Source organism: Protomyctophum bolini, assembly GCF_963924005.1.
Source record: "Protomyctophum bolini genome assembly, chromosome: 6".
Classification (NCBI taxonomy): Eukaryota; Metazoa; Chordata; class Actinopteri; order Myctophiformes; family Myctophidae; genus Protomyctophum; species Protomyctophum bolini.
This window is the reverse complement of record NC_137867.1, coordinates 41,897,246-41,921,950: the sequence shown is the minus strand read 5'-3', so window position 1 is coordinate 41,921,950 and position 24,705 is coordinate 41,897,246. Positions and strand designations below refer to the sequence as shown.

Sequence of the window (24,705 nt, the reverse complement as noted above, 5' to 3'; positions counted from 1 at the left end):
GTGTCCAGACCAGATTTTCCCGTCTTACCTGCACTGTGTCCAGATCGCCAGCTTTGGCTGCTTCTAAGAATCGGTAGTCCACATCAGAGTTGCGCGTGGGAACGTTTTCTAAGCAAACAGGGAGAGATACAAGAGGAAAGAGTAAACACAGGGTAACCATAAGCCCCGACTATTCTATGAAATGTCATCTTTTTGCATAATGAAAACCCATCATAGCAGGCTATGTTGTTTGCCTTAACCGTTACTTTTAATACAGGAATAATCTAATAATTTTTTTTATAAACAATCAAATGATGTGCAATGGGCTCTATGCACACAGAACAACACTACCTACTTCCCTCACAGGTGTTACTGATGATACTAATTAACCCATTCTGACCGGGAACCCATTTTGGGTGTTAGCATCATGTTATGCTTTAGCTATTTAAAAATAGCAGATCTACAAGCTCATAGCGCGCCACCGAGTGGCGCGCTACGAGCTTGTAGGTCTGCTATTTTTGAATAATCGAAGAACGACTGAATTAAAAAAAAATCTGATCTCAGGTCAGAATGGGTTAATCAGACCAGTGTGTGTCCAGTGGAAACCTCGTATGAATCTGATCTCAGGTCAGAATGGGTTAAGGCTCTGTTCCATTTAGTGTGCAGTGTTTCTCAAACTTTTTTATTTCAAGGACCCCCATAACTCTGAGTGTACAAATTTGGTTCCATTAACTCTCAGAGTTATACGCCTGTACGGGCCATTTGGAACCCACTCAAGGACACTTTGAGACCCACTGGTGTAGCAAGAGTGTTATCCAGTTATCCTGTTTGACCAGAATGGAACAAAGCCTTCATTAGTATCATCGGCAACACCTGTGTTGTGTTCTTTCCAAGATGGCTGCTGCGAGTGTGCATAGAGCCAGAAAGCTCGCACACAGCCCAGCTGCCAGGGTTTACCGTAAGGTAGGGTTCCCCAATTAATTTTCCTCAAGGGCCATATTTTGACTAGTGTACCAGACTGGGGGCCGAGTCCACATGTGTGAGGTCGAGGTCTTGCCCTGAAAACTCATTTTCAGGGCAAGACCCCATTTGAAGGATGCCCAGTTTGACATGCATAGGCTACTGACTGGAAAAAAGAAAAAAACTAGTACCAACAAGGTTGACTAGTGGATTTACTAGTCAACTAGTTGCTTAATGCCCTAGTTTACCGTTGAGGATCTGTTGCACGGCCTCGTTGCCCATCTGCGCGGCGGTGAAGCCCTGCAGGGAGACGATGGACGGGTCGGCGCCGTAGCTCAGCAGCAGACGGCACGTCTGGATGTGGCCCGCCAGCGCCGCCCGGTGGAGCGGCGTCTGGCCCAACGTGTCCACCGCGTTCACCTGGGAGAGGGAGGGAGGGAGGGCGGAGGAGGGGCCACGTCAGGGCAATATCCAAGCCATGTGTCGTTTTTGACAGAAAATTGATTGGTTTTTAGTTTCAGTCATAAGTCTCTTGAATAGTTTTCATTTAGTTTTGGTCACATTTTGGGTCACCTGGAATGTTTTAGTGTTTAGTCTAGTTTTAGTCGACTAAATATTGTGAGATTTTAGTCGACTAAATGTACAGTTGATTTAGTCGACTGAAATGTCTTTCGGCGGGCCTCGATGCCATCGTAATGGCTGATTTTACACTTGCTGAAAAAGTGCAGCCAAATGTAAAATGACTTATACTGGATTTCTTGTCCACTAGTCCCTTTTTAACATTTTAGTCTAGTTTTAATTTGTTGACGAAATTGTCAATATATTTAGTCTTAGTTTTAGGCATCATAGCTTAGTTTTCATTCGTCAGGGAAAAAGGTAGTTGACGAACATTTTTGTCATAGTTTTAGTCGATGAAAACAACACTGATCCAAGCAAACATATAGCCAATACTAGAGACGGACGGACATGGGAGTGGATTTTCACTCCCATCCCACTCCCACAGAAAATAAATCCCATCCCGCAAAAAACCCGGGCCAGAGTAAAAACAGAAAAATAATAATCCCATCCCGTCTCACTCATGGTAGAATGACTTCAGACTCATCAGTGCCCATACCCGAGGTGGGGTTGTTGAAAGGGCCTTACAAAAAAACATGCAGTAATCCTGGTCTCTAAACTACCTCCCCCTGGCCAGCCGAGGCGCCTGATGGAGGGGAAAGAAACTGGTCGGAATAACGTGTTCCTTCCACGCGCTAAGTCCGGCCGGGTAAACTCTCCCCTTGTCGGGTGAAAAGAACCAGCTTGGACTCCTCGTGCATAGAAGGGGGCATGAGGTCAGTCCCCCCCCCCCCCCCCCCAGATTGGCAGAGGAAGTGTACAGCCCGGGATTACATTAGAAATTTGACATTAAAAATAGGTTGCAAAATCGTGGGATAAAAATGTAAAACAAAAAGAAAGAAAAAAGGCTCCCGACCACATCCCGCTCCCCCTCAAAATGACTCCCACTCCCATCCCGTTGTATTTTAGTTTGGAATGGGTAATTAATTTCATTAAGAAAGGCAATGGATTTTGTGTTCATTTTAGATTACTGTGTTTCATGCAGTTTTACTTCAAAAGATATGGCACAAGGAACAGTTAACCTGTGTTAATATAATGGAGCCAATTTATGTTATTCCCTCTCCCGCCCAGTCACGTTGACTTTTCATTCCTGTCCCAATCCCGGGATTAATTAAAAGAAAATCCCACTTAAACCCACGTTGCTTACCGGCAACTGAGCAGTCCACTCTACTTAGAACCGTGTCATTTATACAAAGAGTAGGAAAGCCGAGGTGATTTTACCCGTCGGTGGCATTTTAAGACGCTTTGAGGCCTTGTTTTTCCAACATAGATGAATTTAAGAAGCCAGTACCTCAGCACCATGTTTCTACATAGATGAATTTAAGAAGCCAGTACCTTAGCACCATGTTTCTACATAGATTAATTGAAGAAGCCTACTTTAGCACCATGTTTCTACATAGATTAATTGTAGAAGCCTACCTTAGCACCATGTTTCTACATAGATGAATTTAAGAAGCCAGTACCTTAGCACCATGTTTCTACATAGATTAATTGAAGAAGCCTACCTTAGCACCATGTTTCTACATAGATGAATTGTAGAAGCCTACCTTAGCACCATGTTTCTACATAGATGAATTTAAGAAGCCAGTACCTTAGCACCATGTTTCTACATAGATGAATTTAAGAAGCCAGTACCTCAGCACCATGTTTCTACATAGATGAATTTAAGAAGCCAGTACCTCAGCACCATGTTTCTACATAGATGAATTTAAGAAGCCAGTACCTCAGCACCATGTTTCTACATAGATGAATTTAAGAAGCCAGTACCTCAGCACCATGTTTCTACATAGATGAATTTAAGAAGCCAGTACCTCAGCACCATGTTTCTACATAGATGAATTGAAGAAGCCAGTACCTCAGCACCATGTTTCTACATAGATGAATTGAAGAAGCCTACCTCAGCACCATGTTTCTACATAGATGAATTTAAGAAGCCAGTACCTTAGCACCATGTTTCTACATAGATTAATTGAAGAAGCCTACCTTAGCACCATGTTTCTACATAGATTAATTGTAGAAGCCTACCTTAGCACCATGTTTCTACATAGATGAATTTAAGAAGCCAGTACCTTAGCACCATGTTTCTACATAGATTAATTGAAGAAGCCTACCTTAGCACCATGTTTCTACATAGATTAATTGTAGAAGCCTACCTTAGCACCATGTTTCTACATAGATGAATTTAAGAAGCCAGTACCTTAGCACCATGTTTCTACATAGATGAATTTAAGAAGCCAGTACCTCAGCACCATGTTTCTACATAGATGAATTTAAGAAGCCAGTACCTTAGCACCATGTTTCTACATAGATGAATTTAAGAAGCCAGTACCTCAGCACCATGTTTCTACATAGATGAATTTAAGAAGCCAGTACCTCACCACCATGTTTCTACATAGATGAATTTAAGAAGCCAGTACCTCAGCACCATGTTTCTACATAGATGAATTTAAGAAGCCAGTACCTCAGCACCATGTTTCTACATAGATTCATTGAAGAAGCCAGTACCTCAGCACCATGTTTCTACATAGATTCATTGAAGAAGCCTACCTCAGCACCATGTTTCTACATAGATGAATTTAAGAAGCCAGTACCTCACCACCATGTTTCTACATAGATGAATTTAAGAAGCCAGTACCTCAGCACCATGTTTCTACATAGATGAATTTAAGAAGCCAGTACCTCACCACCATGTTTCTACATAGATGAATTTAAGAAGCCAGTACCTCAGCACCATGTTTCTACATAGATTCATTGAAGAAGCCTACCTCAGCACCATGTTTCTACATAGATGAATTTAAGAAGCCAGTACCTTAGCACCATGTTTCTACATAGATGAATTTAAGAAGCCAGTACCTCAGCATCATGTTTCTACATAGATGAATTTAAGAAGCCAGTACCTCAGCACCATGTTTCTACATAGATGAATTTAAGAAGCCAGTACCTCAGCACCATGTTTCTACATAGATGAATTTAAGAAGCCAGTACCTCACCACCATGTTTCTACATAGATGAATTTAAGAAGCCAGTACCTCAGCACCATGTTTCTACATAGATGAATTTAAGAAGCCAGTACCTTAGCACCATGTTTCTACATAGATGAATTTAAGAAGCCAGTACCTCAGCATCATGTTTCTACATAGATGAATTTAAGAAGCCAGTACCTTAGCACCATGTTTCTACATAGATGAATTTAAGAAGCCAGTACCTCAGCATCATGTTTCTACATAGATGAATTTAAGAAGCCAGTACCTCAGCACCATGTTTCTACATAGATGAATTTAAGAAGCCAGTACCTCAGCACCATGTTTCTACATAGATGAATTTAAGAAGCCAGTACCTCAGCACCATGTTTCTACATAGATGAATTTAAGAAGCCAGTACCTCAGCACCATGTTTCTACATAGATTCATTGAAGAAGCCTACCTTAGCACCATGTTTCTACATAGATGAATTTAAGAAGCCAGTACCTCAGCACCATGTTTCTACATAGATGAATTTAAGAAGCCAGTACCTCAGCACCATGTTTCTACATAGATGAATTTAAGAAGCCAGTACCTCAGCACCATGTTTCTACATAGATTAATTGAAGAAGCCAGTACCTCAGCACCATGTTTCTACATAGATGAATTTAAGAAGCCAGTACCTCAGCACCATGTTTCTACATAGATTCATTGAAGAAGCCTACCTTAGCACCATGTTTCTGCAGGACCTCCAGGATGTCGTTATGAGCGCGCTCTGCAGCGACATGCAGTGGAGTCATGAAGCTAAAGAGACGAGACAAGTAAAGTGATGAGAAATACACAAGACGACGTGTTTTCTTGGAATACATTTTACGTGCTCGGTTTTCCTTAACAAAACAAAAACGGCCAAATTTCTCTTTCTCTTTCAAGAAAGTAAATAAAACATAGACCAGTAGATCGTCTTACTCTTTGTTCTTCTCATTGATGTTGGCACCTTTACGCAAGAGCAGCTCTGTGACCTGTTTCCGTTTGGGGTGAGGGGAAGCTACCGCACAGTGCTGCAATACACAAAAACAACATGGTGTCACATATGTTTTTGTTTTTCTGTGGTTTGCGCCGCAGTTCAACAACAACACACACACACACACACACTTTAGTTTTGCCTTTGACAGGAGGAAAAACGAATAGTTTACTGTAGTTGGATTAGCCTGTGATGTCAGTGAGCTATGACCCATCTATGACCCGACATTCTAAATCCTACATGGGTTGTGCTCATAACCGCGCGACCGCTTCTGTGGCCAACGTGGAACGTAAAGTGCCTCTCGCCTACAACTGCGGACTAGACCTAAAATATATTAACCGCGGCGGAGGCACGTGAGACACCACCCAGAGCGAGCGAGTTGCCGTGTCGAACGTTGCGAAGTTGTCTCAGCCGACCCGGGGCCGTTGGCGTTGCAACCCAACGGGCCTCTAGAGAATGGTCTATATAGTGTTCTGTCGAGAGCGTTTTTCCCCGATTGCCACTCAAAGCGGCTACTGGCCAATCACAGCGGACATGACTTTTGACCGACGTCAAGGCTAATCAGCGTTTTTTTAGTGAAGTTGTTTTTTTCTCGTTCTCATCTTACCAGAGCGGTCTCGTTGGTCTGGGGGTGCTTGAAGCTGATGATCTCCAGAGCCAGGGTCTTCTTCACCTTCGCCATGTCAGCCTCCCGTGCGGCCTGGAGCAGCGAGTGACCTTTGAACTCATCTGCGTGTCACGGGAGAGAAGAGCAGAGTGATTACCGGAACATCCCAATATTATATCCACACAGGTGAGCCTCTCCTTGCGCTGCGGCATGGGTGCCGTGTGAGTGATAGAGTGTGTGTGTGTGTGTGTGAGTGTGTGTGTGTGAGTGAGTGTGTGAGTGTGTGTGCGAGTGCGTACACACACTCACAGGTGAGTCTCTCCTTGAGCTGCGGCATGGGTGCCGAGGGAGTTTGAATGTGTGTGTGTGTGTGTGTGTGTGTGTATGTGCGTACACACACTCACAGGTGAGTCTCCCCTTGAGCTCCGGCGTGGGTGCCGTGTGAGTGATAGAGTGTGTGTGTGAGTGTGAGTGTGTGCGTGTGTGTGTGTGTGCGCGTGCGTGCGTGTGCACACTCACAGGTGAGTCTCTCCTTGAGCTCCGGCGTGGGCGCCATGTCCACGGCACTCTTGCTGTGACAGTTGAGCAGGGTGGGGTCGGCCCCGTGGCTCAGCAGCAATGAGCACACCTCCACGCGGTTCTTGGACGCCGCCTCGTGGAGCGGCGTGAACTGCCACAGGTCCATGGCGTTGACACACGCTCCGTGCTGAACACACACACACACACACACACACACACACACACACACACAGTGAGCCAGTGTTGTTTTTTGGCTATTTTCAGCATGCAACCAATTGTAAAATGACTTATACTGGATCCCTTGCCCACTAGTCCCTTCATAACATTTTAGTCTGTTTCTTTTGTTGTAGAGCTCAGCCTGTAGAGGTGGGCTGCACTGTCATGGCTAGAATGTTCGTCTTAATAATTGTGCTTGTTTTTTAAATTCAATTCATTATGTTTGTTCTTACTTTGAGAAGAAGCTCAGTGACCTCAAAGTGACCATAGGAACAGGCATTGTGAAGAGGAACCAGGCCCCTGCGGATGGAAGACAGGTCAGTGGTTAGAAGACAGGTCAGTAGTTAGAAGACAGGTCAGTGGTTATAGTGACATAAGAACAGGCATTGTGAAGAGGAACCAGGCCCCTGCGGATGGAAGACAGGTCAGTAGTTAGAAGACAGGTCAGTGGTTATAGTGACATAAGAACAGGCATTGTGAAGAGGAACCAGGCCCCTGCGGATGGAAGACAGGTCAGTAGTTAGAAGACAGGTCAGTGGTTAGTGACATAAGAACAGGCATTGTGAAGAGGAACCAGGCCCCTGCGGATGGAAGACAGGTCAGTGGTTATAGTGACATAAGCCTCACACGCCTCATCAAATAGCCATGGTCCTCACGTGGCTTCAAATCGGGACCGATCACATCATTTTAGGATCGGCAGCAAAAAAAAATAAAAAACATGAACATGATCGGGATATTCCTAGTATCAATATTATATCCATATCTTGATATTAGACAGGATAATTAGTGGATAAGGGCTGAGATTTTTGGATAGTGTACTATTGTGATATGGCAAAAACGTGTTCTATAAAAATATAAATATCGGATCGGGGGGGGGGTAGGGGCAAGAAATCGGTATCGGCAGATACTCAAAATCAAAAAGATCGGAAATACATTTCACAAGTTCAAAAAGTGTATAAAATCTATTGAAAATAGCAGATCTACAAGCTCACAATGCTTGCGTTGCAACGCATTGTGAGCTTGTAGATCGGCTATTTTCAAATGGCCGAAATGTATAGGGTTGAAGTGGTTAATGTACGTTCCCTAATCAAAATTTAAATCTCCAAAGTAACTAGTAACTAAAGTTTTCAAATAATTGTAGTGAAGTAAAAATACTAATTTTGGCTCCGAGACGTAGTGGAGTAGAAGTAAAAGTATTGTAAAATACTCAAGTAAAGTACAAATACCTCAAAATTAGTACAGTACTAGTACAGTACTTAAGTAAAAGCACTTAGTTACTTTCCACCGCCACAAAAAGGGCCCAACCTTACCCTTTGTCTTTGGCGTGGACGTCGGCGCCATGTTGTAGGAGGAGCTGCACGATGCGGACGCGGTTGTAGCCGGCTGCCAGGTGGAGCGGGGTAGACTGGATGAGGAGACCAACACAACGTTAGGACAGCCACAACGAACCAGACAGACTGGGCTCCCCATGCACACCCCATGACTCCTCCTACTCCCGGGGGGACGCTTCCCTATGCTTCCGTCACCGTCAGGTGTTACCGATGATACTAATTAACCCATTTAGGCCTGACATCGAAATGAAAATTTTCTGAAAGATTTGAGGCACATTTTAACGATTTTTCAAAAATAGCAGACCCACAAGCTCGTAGCGCGCCACTCGGTGGCGCGCTATGAGCTTGTGGATCTGCTATTTTTTAATAGCTAAAGCATAGCATAATGCTAACACCAAAAGGGGTTCCCGCCCCAAAATGGGTTAAGGCTCGGGGTCCCATTTAGCGTACAGCGGTTCTCTTAACTCTAATTTCAAGGGAGGACCCCCATAAGTGTACAAATGGTTCCATTTGTCACTACGGGGCCATCTGGATTCTGGAACCCACTCAAGAACACTTTAGTGAGACCCACTGGTGAAAACAAGAAGATTTCCAGTGAGCCAACAACACGCACAATAGCAGCACCCTAGACTCCCCTTTGACCATAATGGAACAGAGCCTTCATTAACCCATTCTGGGCGGGAACCCCTTTTGGTGTTAGCGTTATGTCATGCTTTAGCTATTGAAAAATAGCAGATCTACAAGCTCATAGCGCGCCACCGAGTGGCGCGCTACGAGCTTGTAGGTCTGTTATTTGTGAAAAATCTAAGAACGACTGACATAAACATAGCTTTTTCAGAAAACTGTCAGGATGTAGAAGACATTTTTAGAATCTGATCTCAGGTCAGAATGGAAAACTGTCAGGATGTAGAAGACATTTTTAGAATCTGATCTCAGGTCAGAATGGGTTAAGTATCATCGGTAACACCTGTGAAGGAAGTATAAGTGGAAGAGGCCCAGGTTCTTTCCCCATAAATGGCGCGTGTGCATAGAGCCCATTGGCTGGACGTTCGTTCAGCGCTTCCTTCAAGGAAGCCAGGCAAGGGAGCGGGCGGCTGATTAGGGCAGAAAGCAGGTGTGCTGCACCAGGCTATACGCTTCTCGGTGAGTTGCAGATGGAATGGCGGAATGCTTGACGACGACGCAGAAGAGGGTGAATGTGATTCTGGGGCCGACAAAAAAAAAACAAGCTGCAAATTCACTGGCCCGTCGTTGGTTGATGCCTCTGACGTTGATGCAGATGACATCATGACAACATTGCTAATATAGGGCAGGACAAACCGCAGCACCGTTATTGACCTGTTATCGTTATCCGTCAACCAGGTGGGCTAAATAAAGCGGGGAAAATGAAATCTTCCTACTGTAATGGAAGATAAGAAAAAAAGGAAAAAAAAGGAGATGCAAGTGTTATGTAGTGCCGCTTATCTGTTTGAGCTGATGCAACACTTGAAAGTTGAAAATTATTATAAATAAGGCTTGATGGAGATTCGAGCAGGTACGATGAGCAGGCTATGTATGTGAGTGTGTTTTAGTAAAGCACCAATTTTGCAGAAACAAAGAAATAAACAAAGAAATCAGGTGGTTTTCATTTCAGCCCCCGTCAAACGGCAATGTTAGTTTGGAGCAAAGCCATGGAAACAGATTCCAGTAACAGTCATATTCTATACCACTATCTCAGGTCTAAGCTCAAGCACGATGTGACAATCATCCAGGGTGGGGGAGAGAATCATTCAATTCATCAATGCATTCAGATTCCCATGCACCGAGATCAATGCAGTGACCAGCAAGCCGACAGTAACATGTCATCATTCAGTAAGTGTTGGATGGCACACACGAGCAAGAAGTTTGATTCATTACCAATGAATGGCAGCACAGCATACAGAATGAGCAGTGAAATGCTTCCCCCCCCACCTCACTTATTATTGAATACCAGCTGGACCAAAAATAATTCACAAGGACACATACAAGAACCAACTGACAAAAATGCAAGAGCAAGGCCTACAGGCATGCATGAATGATCATTAAAAAAAAAGAAAAAGAAAAATTGACTTAAATAGCAAGTGACTTGAACAGTTGGAGGAGGTGTGGGTGAGTGCGAGAGCTTCGGAGGGTGCGGGAGAGGTGCTCATGGAAGCAGGCATTAAGAATTAGAAATTTTGTGCTCCTCTCCAAAATGTGAAAAAAAGTTAAGGTTGAGAGGTTGTCACCACAACACCAACTCACAATTGCCACACACTCGCTGTGTACACATCCACATACATTCTCACATTACACACAGGTTTGATGCACGCGCGCACACACACACACACACACACACACACACACACACACACACACACACACACACACACACACACACACACACAGGATTGGGGTGGGAAAGATGGAAGTGACCCGTGCACCCAGGTCCATGATGTGCAATTAACAAGTGACAGCCAGCTCATCGGTCATGTAAAAAAAATAAAAATAAAAATAACTATGGATTAAACAAAAAAAAATCACAACAGTGCATCAATCAAGTGGCTGTTATCAAGGTTAACTTACCAGCATTTTTTGGGATGTTGACTGATCGACAAATGTTGCCAGAGTCACACGGAAAACAAAACGAAACAAAAATTACAAAATGGAAGCATCTTTTCACAGAAATCCTACCCTTCTCTTTTTATTGGTCTAGCTTCTAAACCACCGTTCTCCGACCCATCAAATGACATCCGATGAGACACCAGAAGTAAGAGGAATCACTTAAGTAAATGGCTTTGTGGGAAAATGAGACTTCTCTTCGGCCAGCTCTCTGGAGAAACTCCACGAGTACTCTGCAATAACACGCCCTTACAAAACCAAAAAGAGGTTCCGGCTCATCTCCTGGACACCCGAAAAAGGCGCTCTTGGTACAAAGTTGGATTCTATTTTGTTCATCTCCTTTTCTAGGTCATGGGGCGTGTTTGTTTGAAGCCCCAGTATAAATCCCAGTCATGACCTTTTGGCATTTCAAGTGACGCTCGTACTTCACGAGCGTCGTGGCGTTTTTTGTGACTATTACATTTACGGAGCAAACGTGTACATAAATGTTCAGATTTCAAATATAAAGGGATAACCTGTGCATTCCATATTGTTCAATAAAAAGCATTTTTAGCGCCAGTTTCTTCAGGTTTTTTTCGCCATCGGCATTCAACTACGCGCTCATATTAGGGCTTTAAGCGACTAGTCGACTATTCAACTAGTCGACTAGTAAATCCACTAGTTGACCTTGTTGGTATACTAGTTGTAGGCCTCAAGATCAGCTAGAATGCTACATTATAGTCACCAATGACATTGTACACAGTTTTTAAATGTACAAAACATTTAAAAATATATATTTTTTCTTTTTTACATAATGGGTAGTTAAACAACTAGTCGATACACTGGGTGCGTTTGATACACTGGGTGCATTCGATAAAGGCACACAGTGACCGGAGTCCGAAGTGACACTGCCAATAAAAGTGTGCTCCCGGTGTGCAACTGTTCTGAACACACCCCATCTTGAGAAAAATAGCCAGGGCAGGCGGATTAAAATGCTTTTTAATCCGCGGAATGCACGGGTGCAAAAATGGCCGGCCAGGCAAAAATCCTAACATCGGTGGAACTTCATGATTGACATCTGAATGTTTATATTCACGTTTGCTTTGTAAATGTAGCGGTCGCCAAAAAAACAGGCTGTCATGTTTCAGGGCTAGTCAGGCAGTTCCTTCCGGACTGGTCAGGGAAACTGGAAGTGCACCGAACACGGAAGTGCAGAGAGGAGAGTTCTTAATGCTGATCCATTTCTGCCTCGTTATAATTACTTAGTTCATGCAAAATCAGAACAACAGGATAGATGGGGAGACGAATAAAGCAATGACTGATGGTAAAAATAAAATAAAAAAGGGGTCTGGAAACATTTGGTTGGCGACAATCAAAATTAGCCATGATGGGAATGAAATGCAGCCACCGAGGGACACAGGTAAGCAAATCGGTGAATTCAGGATGGATAATGATTATGCTACCTATTGCAATAAATATGTAATTTCTTATTTATTGCAGACAAAAGCCTTGTTGACAGCTCAGAGGTGGATCATCAATGGCTCGCTGAGATATAAAGACTGTGTCAATATGGAGTTGTATGCAAAGAATGACCAAAATGTGCACTGCAAGACAGCACGGAAATTTAAGACATAAAATTGGAGAGTGCACTACACAGTACAGTAGTGCATCAGGGTGTCTTCCTTACCGCTCTAAAATCTCAATTCATCCACGGGACAAAAACACAGAAGTTAAACTAATCCCAAACAACAAAAACATAATCTCCTCTAGATGGTACACTGTGCTCATTCCAACTGGAAACCTGCATGTCACCCAACTATCTTTCCTTCCTACACTGCCCCGTCTAAATACATTAAAATGCTACATATTTATATAAAAATCTATAACTATCTATAAAAAAAGAAAACACACTTTAATTTCATTGTTTTGATGCATTTTCTTGGAGGTTTCTGTGTACATTATATTATATTTAATGTGTACTTAATTTATTTAATGTGACAACCAAATGTCCTGTTTGGGCCAATAAATACTTGATGGATTTCAAGATGAGGATTCAAATAGTTTAGCTTAGAGTCCATAATAGAACGTAATTTCATCGTTAGAAACTAAAGTGAAAAGGTTGCTACCGGGACACACTACGCAGACAGGAGTCCACCACTTTTACTCAAGTATATTTTCAATTCCGTACTTTTTACTTACGGAGTAGTTCTAAATTGCAGTATTGGTACTCTAAATTGCAATTGAGTACTTTTTCCACCACTGGTAAACCACTGCAGTCACAAATTGAGACCGGAATAGCCTACCCAATAAACAAGTCTAGTATGGATAGTGTCCTTCCAGATCATACCAGAGTGAGAATGGGCTCTATGCACACAGAACAACTCTTCCTACTTCCGGGGCCCCAGAGTGAGAATGGGCTCTATGCACACAGAACAACTCTTCCTACTTCCATGGCCCCAGAGTGAGAATGGGCTCTATGCACACAGAACAACTCTTCCTACTTCCATGGCCCCAGAGTGAGAATGGGCTCTATGCACACAGAACAACGCTTCCTACTTCCAGGGCCCCAGAGTGAGAATGGGCTCTATGCACACAGAACAACTCTTCCTACTTCCAGGGCCCCAGAGTGAGAATGGGCTCTATGCACACAGAACAACTCTTCCTACTTCCATGGCCCCAGAGTGAGAATGGGCTCTATGCACACAGAACAACGCTTCCTACTTCCAAGGCCCCAGAGTGAGAATGGGCTCTATGCACACAGAACAACTCTTCCTACTTCCGGGGCCCCAGAGTGAGAATGGGCTCTATGCGCACAGAACAAATCTTCCTACTTCCAGGGCCCTTCACAGGTGTTACCGATGATACCACTTGACTTAAAGCTGCTATGAGCAATAATATGTCAACATTTTAATAATTCAATTTAATTTAATTTTTTTCCTTCTATTCAGACACCTAGCAATGGGTAGAACCCTCCCAAAAACAATTTAGTCTCTGTGACAAAACTAGGGGCCACAATCTGCATTCAAAGATGTTCCTAGAAGCTTTGTCATTGGTCTGGAAAAAACCCTGGTCGTAATGACTAAACAATCAGGAAGTAGACAAGCAGATTGCGGCCCCTAGATGTGTCAGAGACTCATTTGTTTTGGGAGAGTTCTACCCATTGCTGGCTGCCTGAATTCCCCATTAAAATCATTAAAAAAATGTAACATATTATTGCTTATAGCAGCAGCTTTAACCCATTCAAAACGGGAACCCCTTTGTGTTTTCACAGTTATTTTATACTCGAGTGCCGCACTACGAGCTTGTACATCCGCTATTTATTTTAAAACGTAAGAATGTGGCACAAATCTTTGAATATTATTTCAGAGCGTACGTTTTTAACTCATATCTTTGCTTCTGGGGGGGTCCCTGGAACAACATATTTTCAGATGGGGTTCGGTGGCCAATTGGGCTCCTTGACATGTAATAGTTTGAGAACCACTGATATAGAAACATAGGTTTTTCAGAAAACTGTTGTGAATTATAAGACGTTTGTGGAATCAGCGTTTCCATCCATTTAGTGTACAGTCGTTCTCAAACTTTTTCATTTCAAGGACCCCATAACTCTGAGTGTACAAATTTATACACTCTAGGAATTACACACCTGTCCTGTACAGGGCCATTTGGAACCCACTCAAGGACAATTTTGAGACCGACATGCACAATAGCAGCACCCTGGACTCTGTTTGATCAGAATGGAACAGAGCCTTCATTAGTATCATCTGTAACACCTGTAGGGAACGGGCCCAAGTTCTTTCCAAAATGGCGTGTGTGCAGAGCCCATTTTCAGCCACGAGAGAGAACAACAGAGAACCATAATCCCTCAAACTTTATTAGAACAGAGCATGGGCCTCACGCAACAGGAGAACACTACTGATCCAATGGCGTTTTGTGCAACTCCAGGTGTTGTTATAACATAAAGGAGGAAGGACATGGAGATGAAGAGTTGAACCCACACAAAGGAGGGTTAATAGGACAGGTGAGGTTAAGGGAATGACGACACTTTAATGGTGGGGGGGGGGAAGGGAATGGGTTTTAGAGAATGGGTCTGCCAGTATGGCCACACATGCACCATTAAAGAAAAACCTTTACTCCCCAAAATGAAGAAAAGTAATAGAACTATTGACCCCTGCCGTTTCAAAATGATACCAATTATTTCTGTGTGGTCATTTGCATTACATCATATTGCGTAAAGGACATGTACCTTAATAAAACATTATTGTGTGGCGTCCCGAGCTTTGTCTTCTAAATTAAAAAAAAATCGGTTGCTGCATACTATATTGTGTATATTCTATAATTATGTTGCAGACCATGTCACACCAACATTCTGCTGCATGTCCTGTATGCGAGTGACAAATAAACCGCTCTTCTCTTCATCCTTGAATACGTTTCTGCCCATTTATTTTTCTGATTACTAATCATCATAACCATTGCTCATCTTCATGTCTTTACATTTTACCAGTGTGTAGGGAAATAGGGGGCAATCACACCAAGGAGCGTCTCCAAGCAAAACCATCGGTTTCCCCAAATTCCCACGGTATTACACATCTGGTGCATGCTCCTCCTTGTTTGTGTCATTTTGGGCATGCTTAAAGTTTACACATTCTTATTTTTTTAAGATGCAAAGCTCCTTCCCGTTTTGACAATGGCAAAAGCTCACGAATTGTTTACATTAGATTAAAGACTCAAACATCTACTTTAATTATTTTTTAGTTTCCCTGTGGTGATTGGTCATTTGACCAAATGGCTTTGCCACGGCATTTATGAAACGTCTGAACCGGCAGCGACGCCCTCAGTGTGATCACCCCCCTTACTGTTCATGTGACAAAATAAATATATTACAGTAATATAGTGTATATTTATATTATGGGCTATATGGCCCTGGTGTATATTGTGCTACTGCACAATATATATTGTGCTACTGTCCCAATTTATATTCCCTTCCATTTTTCTTAATCTTAATCCAGAAATCCTCTCCATGTTACACACAGATTATAATCCTCAGACCTCTCCATCATCACATACTGTACATGTTTGTCATAATCTGGAATCTTCTTGTTGACCTTGCAGCTGTATATTCTTCACACAATAAAACGAACACCACAAAATTTACAATGCAATTATTACAGCTACACGCGTGTGGAATTTACGTATTTTTCTCACCAAAACAAATGTGGGATGACGTTTTCTTACCTTGCGGCCATCGCTGGCATGACAATTGACGTTTAACGGTGTCAGCAGAGCCATCAGCTTCTCCTCATTTCCACTCCTTTGTCATCACATTAATATTAAAAGAGACACAATAGAGAATGTAAGTACTAAATTAAGGGTTTTGGACGTGCTAGCTATGCCAAAATAAAAATGTGTCGCCGTCTCATGGCCTTTTATAGTCGTATGCAATAAATCGAGGACATTTGATAAACATTAAACGTTGTTGCAATCACAGGAAATGGAAAGAACCTGATAAAACTGTCACCCACCTTGCAGCTTCAAGGAGCTCATCCTTTTTATATTCACCTGTGTCAAAGAAAATGTTTAAGTTAATTTACTTTTATATTAATACACAAAATAAATGTAATTATGGAGGACAGCAATAGAGGGTATGCGCGTGACATCATCCTACCCGGAAGTTATGCAGGAACACCTACCGAGTGGCAAAAAACTACTTTCTGGCCTTGACAGACCATACTGTACTGTATCCAAACAGAAAAGTCCTATCGGATTGTATTAAACAATGTTAAAGGAGAATTCCATGCTAGAATGCCTTCTTACCTTTCTTTGTAGTCGTTACGTCCCCACCAAAGAGGTCCAGGTGTTTTTTGTGCAAAAGCTCCTTATTGGCTATTTCCCCTACCATAAGTGCTCAATGAATTGCATTGAATGGGAATGGGAATTGAATGGGGCTATGGGGTGTTGTGCTAATTCGCTTATTTCCATCGAAATAAATAGTAAACTGTGCCGCTTGGGATATTATTTACATTATGAAGAGAGGATATATACAAAATAATTATAATTTTGAGCGATGGAAATAAGCAAATTAGCACCCCATAGCCCCATTCAATTCCCATTCAATTCAAAGGGCTTTATTGGCATGAGAAAACATATTCAATGCAATTCATTTAGGGCTTATGGTAGGGGAAATAGCCAATAAGGAGCTTTTGCACAAAATAACACCTGGACCTCTTTGGTGGGGACGCAACAACTACAAATAAAGGTAAGAAAGCCTTCTAGCATGAAATTCTCCTTTAAACAACGTTAAACTCACTTTGCCACTCAACTTCGCCACTCGATTTGCCATTCTAATGGTGTGCCACTGCTTGGCAGGCACACTTAATAACAAAACGGTGGCAGAAGCACAGTAATGGAATGGAATGGAATGGTGTTTTATGTGCCTTTACTTAGACCAACCTTCCTTTAGAAAAGTGTTAAATTAATGTCATGTGATGAAGCAACACCCATGTCTGCTCTTTGCAGTGCCCGCTCTGGAAGGTCCCCTTGTCTACAATTTACATGACTTTAACCCATTATGGATGGACGGGACCCCCTTTTGGTGATTTTGGCATTATGTAATGTTATACTTTAGCTGTTGAAAAATAGCAGATCTACAAGCTCATAGCGCTACGAGAGTCTAGATCTGCTTTTTTTTTTAATGTGGCACAAATCTTTGTATATACAGTATATTATTTCAGAGCGAACGTTTGTAATTCAAATCTTTGCTTCTGGGGAGTGGGGGGGTACCTTGAACAACATATTTTGACATGGTAGTCCGTGGACAAATACAGATAATTCTATTTCAAGCATTAGTTTTGCACAAAAAACGGCCACATTTATGATTGCAATGGCCGTTTTTAGCCCAAGGAGTGTTTTTTGTGCAAAACTAGTAATGCTTGGAATGGATTTGTCATAGAAATTTAGATGTAAACATTTAATAATACCCTTTTATAAAAGAGTCTCTCCTCTAAGTAATTTCCTCTGAGATTATATCATCTGTCACACCCCTGTGGTGCTGTTTTGTTTTACAATGTTACTGTCCCATTTGTTGAACTGGCTCAAGTCTTGAGGCTATGCTGGGTTGGCTGTTGTGGGAGTGAAAGCTATAAAGGCTGTGACCCTATGTGACTCTGAGAGTCAGACTGGGGTTTCCATACATGAACATGTAAGTCTTGGCTCCTTACTCGAGTAAAATTATCATACTTCCAAACTCTGAATTCTTGTGTTGCCTTTATAATTGTCCATTATAATTGTCCTTTTGAGCATGTGTCCTACAGACTGCCTGAACAGATTCAGAATCACAAAAAAAAACATAGTTTGACATGTCATATGCTACTTAAAGCAGATCTACAAGCTCGTAGCGGCGCTATGAGCTTGTAGATCTGCTATTTTTCCAAAGCTAAAGTATTAACATACCGGTAATGCTTAAAACACACAAAGGGGTTCCCGTCCGGAGCGGGGTTAATAGACTGACCTGTGAGCACAGCCTTAGCAGAGGGGTCAGCCAGGTCCAGGGCTGACTTGCCATCTGTATTGCGGATGTTAGGGTCTGCCCCGTGCTGGAGGAGCACTGTAGGAGAGGGAAAAGTAGAATCAAAAAAGAAAATGTAGGTTCATGCAACTAATTATACATAATAAATACCGAGCCCGGGACTCGGGGCTCGAACCCACGACACGCCGTCAGGCTGGATTACCGGCCTAGGTGCCTGGAGCGCTCAGCCGCAGCCCAGGCCGACAAATGCCATTGTTGGTGCAAGGGATGGTATGTAGGGCTCTATCTTGTGCCACCCTTATCCCTTATCCCTAAACTTATTTGCCCTTTTTTTTTAACCGTTTTGAAAATCATTTTTAAAATAGTTCAACTAGCTAATCTACATCTACACGTTGTGAGCTTGTAGATCAGCCATTTGAAAAGGGTTTTTTTTTAAATAGTAAAAAAAATGGCAAATAGGTTTAGGGATAAGATATAGCCCGTAATCTACCATGTGGGTCTTTTGATTCAATTTTTATATTTAGAATAAAAAATGAAGCATTCTAAAGAAGTCATGATCACAGATCCTAGACGTAGCTCATATTTTGCAGTCCACAGTTTGAGAGAGAGAGAAAGAGACATATACACACAGTATATATTTTATATTATTTATAAATTTTGTTCTTAATTATTCCTGTCGAAAGTTTAAAAAATAAACCCCCGATTTAATCCTTACCAATGCACACATCTATCTTCCCCTTGATGGCGGCCTCATGTAAGGGGGTGTAGTTCCAGTTGTCCCGGGCGTTGGGGTCGGCGCCCTGACACAGGAGGAGGCTGACCACCTCGGCGTGGCCGAAGGAGCAGGCGTTGTGCAGCGGAATGAGCCCGCCGTCGTCCCGGGCGTGCACGTTGGCCCCCGTCTGGAGGAGGTGCTCCACCACGTCTTTCCTGCCAAAACCTTAAAGAAGAAGGGGGGGGGGTTCAATCAATCAGCGTTGTTTTTGTCAACTAAAACTATGGAGAAAAAAAAATGTTGTCGACTACCTTTTTTCACTGACGTAAACTAAATGGAAACTAATATAACTGAAAACTAAGCTATGATGGCTAAATATATTGACAGTTTCATCAACAAATAAAAACTAGACAAATTTTAGGAAGGGACTATAGTGGACAAGAGATCCAGTATGAGTCATTTTACACTTGGTTGCATGCTGAAAATAGCAGATCTAGTGAAAAATCTGTCATTTTGACGGCATCAAGGCCAGCAGAAATACATTCTAGTCGACTAAATAAACTGTAGATTTAGTCGACTAAAATCACATGACTAAAACTAGACCAACACTAAAACATTCCAGGTGAACTAAAATATGACTAATACTAAATGAAGTTTCAGTCCAAAGACTATGACTAAAACTAAAATAGAAGTTTGCTGCCAAAAACAACACTGGGTTCAATTCAAATGTACATTCATTTCAGCACACTTTTTTTTAGCAGATTTCCAAACGTCTAATTTGGTGGTTTTTCAGGTGCATGTTTTTAGTTAGACATACCAACAGTCAGACACACCTTGAGTCAGACACCCTCCCCAAACCCTAACCTAACCCACAGATTTAGGGTTTTTAACCCGTAGCACGGATTAGTTTGAACCCGCCACGCATGCCGGGAGCCACGGGTGATTTTTAACCTGCATCATGGGTGATTTTTTTAGTGGTGCAACCACTCCAAGGAACAGCGATGTCCTAACATATGCGTGTGACTATGAGTAGCAGTAGGGGCAAAAGTGGCGCTGTTGTGCCAGAAACAGAGAGAGAGGGATAGTGCTGCACTGTTGCCTGCTAATGAGAGACAGAGAGAGGGGGGGGGGGGGGGGGTTGCAGGGGGAGAGGGGAGTTGCACCACTCAGTTCACACGGGTGTGATTTTAACCCACAGCACGGGTTTGTCCGACTAATGACTGTAGGACTGTTAGTATGGCTAACCAATGGGCCACGGACCACCATTTGATGAGATTCAGCCTTGCAGAAGCAGAACGAATGGATTTCCTTGTCGTTGGATACGATTTTGTCCACAATGCCATGCTGTATTGATGTTGATTAGAGGAGACAATAGGCAAACCATCAAAATAACAATGGTTTTTACATTCTCTAAATAGTGTCAGACTTCTTGTAAATTAGCAGATGTTCAACAAGAATTTAACTCTTCAGAAAATCTAATACGGGTCTATTTGGTTACCAACTCTCCACCATTTAGCTAGGGGACCACCTGGGAACCCCCTCAAGGACCACTGGTACTTTACTTACTTTATTTGGACAGGACAGAGTAGTATATTAATGAACATTAAATGCGTAAATACACAGGATTTAGCAGAGATGGTCATTTCCATCCATGGTCCCCGGACCACTGGTTGAAAACCACTCTAATGCAGGACAATTTCAAGGTAGCTCATATTTAAAACACGGTACCTCGTCCCAGTTCCATCCAAATAAGGCCTACTTCTCTTGTTACTACGGTATAATGCTACGGCAAAATATTATTTGGGCCGGCAATAAAGCAGTTACCTACATGGGGTCCTTGAGGGAGTTCCAGGGGGTCCCCAGCTAAATGATAATGTACCCTAAGGGGTCCATTTGGTTCCATTTTGTACACTCAAAGTTAAATTAACATTGATTTTACAATATAAAGTGGGGGTCCCAGAGATAGAAATGCCATTAAAATGGGGGTCTGTAGATTACAGGGCTTAAAGCCAAAAAAAAATCCCAAGACTGAAAATTATGTTTTGCAAATCTGCACTGATCTCATTAAATGACCCCTATGAAATCCTCAGGACTGAAATCAGTACTAATCAGGACTGAGAACTTTAAGCCCTGAGATTAATATGCATGTCAAACTGGGGGTCCTTGAAATTAAACGGGTTGACAAAACTGCTAGAGCCGTAAAAATCTTCTCTTATGGGTGGGGTGGTCCCTGTCATGATATCTTTTTAAATTTGGGGTCCGCAGGCTAATTTGTGTCAATTTGGGGGTCCATGACATGAAAACGTTTCGGAACCACTGACCTACATCATTTTAATGAATGAATGATGGTATAATTGCTTGTTGTAAAATGTATGTTTTTATGGGTTAGGGGTGTTTTCATGTCCGTTTTTATTGGACTATGTGTTCTATGTTCTACAAAAGTGATGCACATTCCCAACATTCAAATCTTCAAATTCAATCATTTTAGGATGAAATAGAAATATTACTACACTATTGTGTATTGTTATTACACAATATATACACAGTGTACATAAATAAATAAATACACTCATTTCTATTCTTCCATTTCTCCATTAAGGTTTTTTTCTTGGGAGTTTTAGCTTAGTGTCATTTTGTTTCTTTTGTTAAACGTGGACTTGTAAAGACCTAATGTGTTCAAGTGCTATACATAAATAAAAAATCTCGGATCTCAGTTTTATCTGTATTTTAAGCTACTGGAGTAAGTACGATAAGTAAGTACAATACAGTAACATCTTCTTCCACTGTAGGCCTAATTAATTGTAGTTCTGACAACTTTATAGCCATTAGTGCTGCACAATTACGGTAATCGAAAAAAGGACCTATGCATCTTATTTTGTGAGAAAAAATGAGAATCTCTATTCTTGTGGAGGAAAGTCAAAAGAATCGTGCTGCACTAATAGCTATCCAAAGAGATGGTGTTTTCAAAAACCACACTGCTTTAATCAAAATAAAAAGGAGGTCCGATACTGTACAATCCTGAGAAAATAGCATATGTTCGTAAACGTTAGATTTTTAGATAGCAAACATGCTATTCCGATCATGCATCTGATCATCCCCATCATATGAAGGACCCCAATGGAAACAAGTCATAGCCTTGCTTTCTTACTGAACTTTGTCAGTGCTTTTTTCTGAAAAACTGTTAATAAAGTATTCAATCAATCAATCATAATTCAAAATAAATGTACGTTTTACTCCAGTGTTTACAAACATCATCGTAAACCAATGTAAACAAACCTATCACAGCCCAATATATAAACCAAATACAGTTTTTTAAATAATTAATTCGTCGAGTCCTAGATCCTAGCCTACGTTTACTGTGCTTCTGTTGTTGTTGTGGTTGCCATCCTTTTTGTTTACGTTTGTAGCCTAACCCTGGTTGCTTGGGGCCTTTACTTTAAAGCACCTCTGACAGAAAATTACAGACACACTGTAGTAGTAGTAGTTAAGTGCTAGTTACAACAAGAACTGGCTGTTGTGTTTCTTTGTGTTTCTTTACATCCTTTCACATTTATACGGTCAAATGTATACTTCCGAACAAAAATTATACCCGTTTTTAATGCCTCACTTAAAGCAATCACTCGTCCTGGGATTGTTACGTTTTGTATTTTTCAACTAAATCTAAATGTATGTTGGCTGGGGAGAGAGAGAGAGAGGGGGGGCCTTAACAGTAGGCCCACGCAGCACTGTAAGCTGGGGGCTAGTGGCAGGATAGCGTTTACTTTTCTTCTACCTCTTTATTATTTACTAGTCTAGCAACAAACCCCCAGAAGGTTGACATCACATTATGTACTTGTATATGTATTTTTGTGAATCACGAAAGGGAAATAACGTCGACCACCGTTATCACGAACCATTACGAGCATACAACTGTGATTACGAGGAGTTAAAAAAAATGTTAGCCCCGTCGTTAGCTGCAAAACAAACTGCTACCATTTTTTTTGCTATGCTTACCCGCAGCGAAGTGAAGGGGGGTAGATTTGCGGCCGGCCATGTCCTTCGCGTTCACGTTCACCGAATCCACGAGCCTCTTGACCCGAGACACATCTCCGTTTCGGCACGCCTCGAACAGCTCCCTGAACGCCCCGCCGATGCCGCCACCGCCGCTACTGCCGTCGCTGGCCGGGCTCGTGGCACCGGAGCCGGGGCTCGAGACGCTCGAGCTGCCGCCGCCGCCCCCCGAGGTTGTTGTGGTGGTGGTGGCGGCGGAGCTGCTGCTCCCTGCGAGGAGCAGGAGCGCTGCCGCCGCCGATGATGATGATGATGGCGGCGGCGGAGGAGGCTCCGGGGAGGCCACGGCTCCCTCGATCCCTCCGTTGCATTCTCGCTCGCAGTCCGGCGGCGGCGGCGGCACCGACGCCAGGAGAGCCGCCATCATCATCGGCGGCGGAGGAGAGCCCGGCCCCGTCGTCGTCGGTCCGCCGGGTCCGACCGAGAGAGAGGTGGTGTTGTTGTTGTTGCGGCCGGGTGGGGACTGTTGTATGGTGCTTTGCTGTTGTTGTTGCTGCTGCGAAGAGCGTCGAGACACCGCCATTATCGCAGGCAGGCAGCTCTTCTCTTCGACAAGAAGCCAGAGAGGGGCCAACAATAATAACAGCCTACTGGCCTCAGCTCACTGCTGCTCCGTTTCCTGTGAAAGTGCTCGCTTCCGGTTGTTGGGGAAGCCTCTCCTCTCTATTATTATTACTCTAGTCAGCTCAGCTGAGCTGCAGCTGTTTTCTTTTCACCGTAGTTCTATTACTTACAAACTTATAAACTAATTATATAGAAGGTTTTCAACTCCCTGCAACAGTTAAATGAATTACAATGATGAACCTATATATTTTGTCCTGTATACAGTACATCATGATGTGGAATAAAAATGCTCAACCGGTGTTTACAAATCACTAGTCTTTTTAGTACAAATCACTAGTTTTTTTATAAAATAAGAATTTTTGGGGGCTTTTGCCTTTATTGACATAAACTAGGTTGACAGGGGGGGCACAGCAAAGGTCGTCAGGATCAGCACTCGAACCTGCGGCACGCTGTCAGGCTAGGTGCCCAGACCACTAGGCCGGCCCGGGCCCATCCATCCATGCTTATCCCATTCCGTAGTTGGGTCGCTGGGGCAACAGCTCCACCACAGAGCTCCAGAGTCCCGACTTCCCTCTCCAGAGCAACATTAGTAACTGGACAGTGGACACAACACCAGAGGGAGCTCCACTGAGCTCAATCAACCCAGATTTGGTCCAAACATGGGGACAAATTTGTTAGTGATTTGATGCAACTGATCGGTTGGCACTTTTCATTCTTTTAAAATGTTACAGTGACAATAAAGATCTATTCTATTCTATTCCATCTAAATGTGGAATGCCCTATACTCTCACACACACACACACACACACACACACACACACACACACACACCCGTCCCCCTACAACTATAGAAGAAGACACCTGGTGCTATACTCTCCCCGCAGGATGTGATCATAACTCTATCTATGGATGCGATAGGTACATTGAAAGAGAAAGAAGGAAGAACAGCCTGCTTTCATCCTTCCTGTGTAGAGGTCCATGTTAGAGACATAGTTAGTGTGGTTGCCTACCAGGCAACCAACCAGTCTATAGTCAGAGCCAACATTTT

The 24,705-nt window shown here is 42.7% G+C and overlaps 1 protein-coding gene across 6 annotated transcripts in view; it reads right to left on the bottom strand.

Annotated features, from left to right (window-relative positions):
* LOC308317550 (poly [ADP-ribose] polymerase tankyrase-1-like) overlaps positions 1 to 23,702 on the bottom strand; it is a 37,763-nt gene extending 14,061 nt beyond the window's left edge. For 4 of the 6 annotated variants that reach the window (XR_013964269.1, XM_080766639.1, XM_080766640.1 and 1 more), the window contains exons 1-14: positions 23,037 to 23,702; positions 19,044 to 19,268; positions 18,311 to 18,406; positions 16,326 to 16,362; positions 16,039 to 16,114; positions 10,792 to 10,812; positions 8,188 to 8,282; positions 7,111 to 7,177; positions 6,662 to 6,848; positions 6,143 to 6,264; positions 5,481 to 5,572; positions 5,240 to 5,318; positions 1,188 to 1,359; positions 29 to 108 (exon numbers count right to left, since the gene is read on the bottom strand). Coding sequence is in view for 5 of the 6 variants with exons in the window: in XM_080766639.1 (XP_080622765.1) it covers positions 29 to 108; positions 1,188 to 1,359; positions 5,240 to 5,318; positions 5,481 to 5,572; positions 6,143 to 6,264; positions 6,662 to 6,848; positions 7,111 to 7,177; positions 8,188 to 8,282; positions 10,792 to 10,812; positions 16,039 to 16,114; positions 16,326 to 16,362; positions 18,311 to 18,406; positions 19,044 to 19,268; positions 23,037 to 23,616 (1,929 nt within the window). In the remaining variant the exon portion in view is untranslated. The remainder of the gene's footprint in view (positions 1 to 28; positions 109 to 1,187; positions 1,360 to 5,239; positions 5,319 to 5,480; positions 5,573 to 6,142; positions 6,265 to 6,661; positions 6,849 to 7,110; positions 7,178 to 8,187; positions 8,283 to 10,791; positions 10,813 to 16,038; positions 16,115 to 16,325; positions 16,363 to 18,310; positions 18,407 to 19,043; positions 19,269 to 23,036) is intronic. The other 2 variants (XM_080766642.1, XM_080766643.1) reach the window with 1 other exon arrangement.
* Positions 23,703 to 24,705: the final 1,003 nt, after the last annotated feature.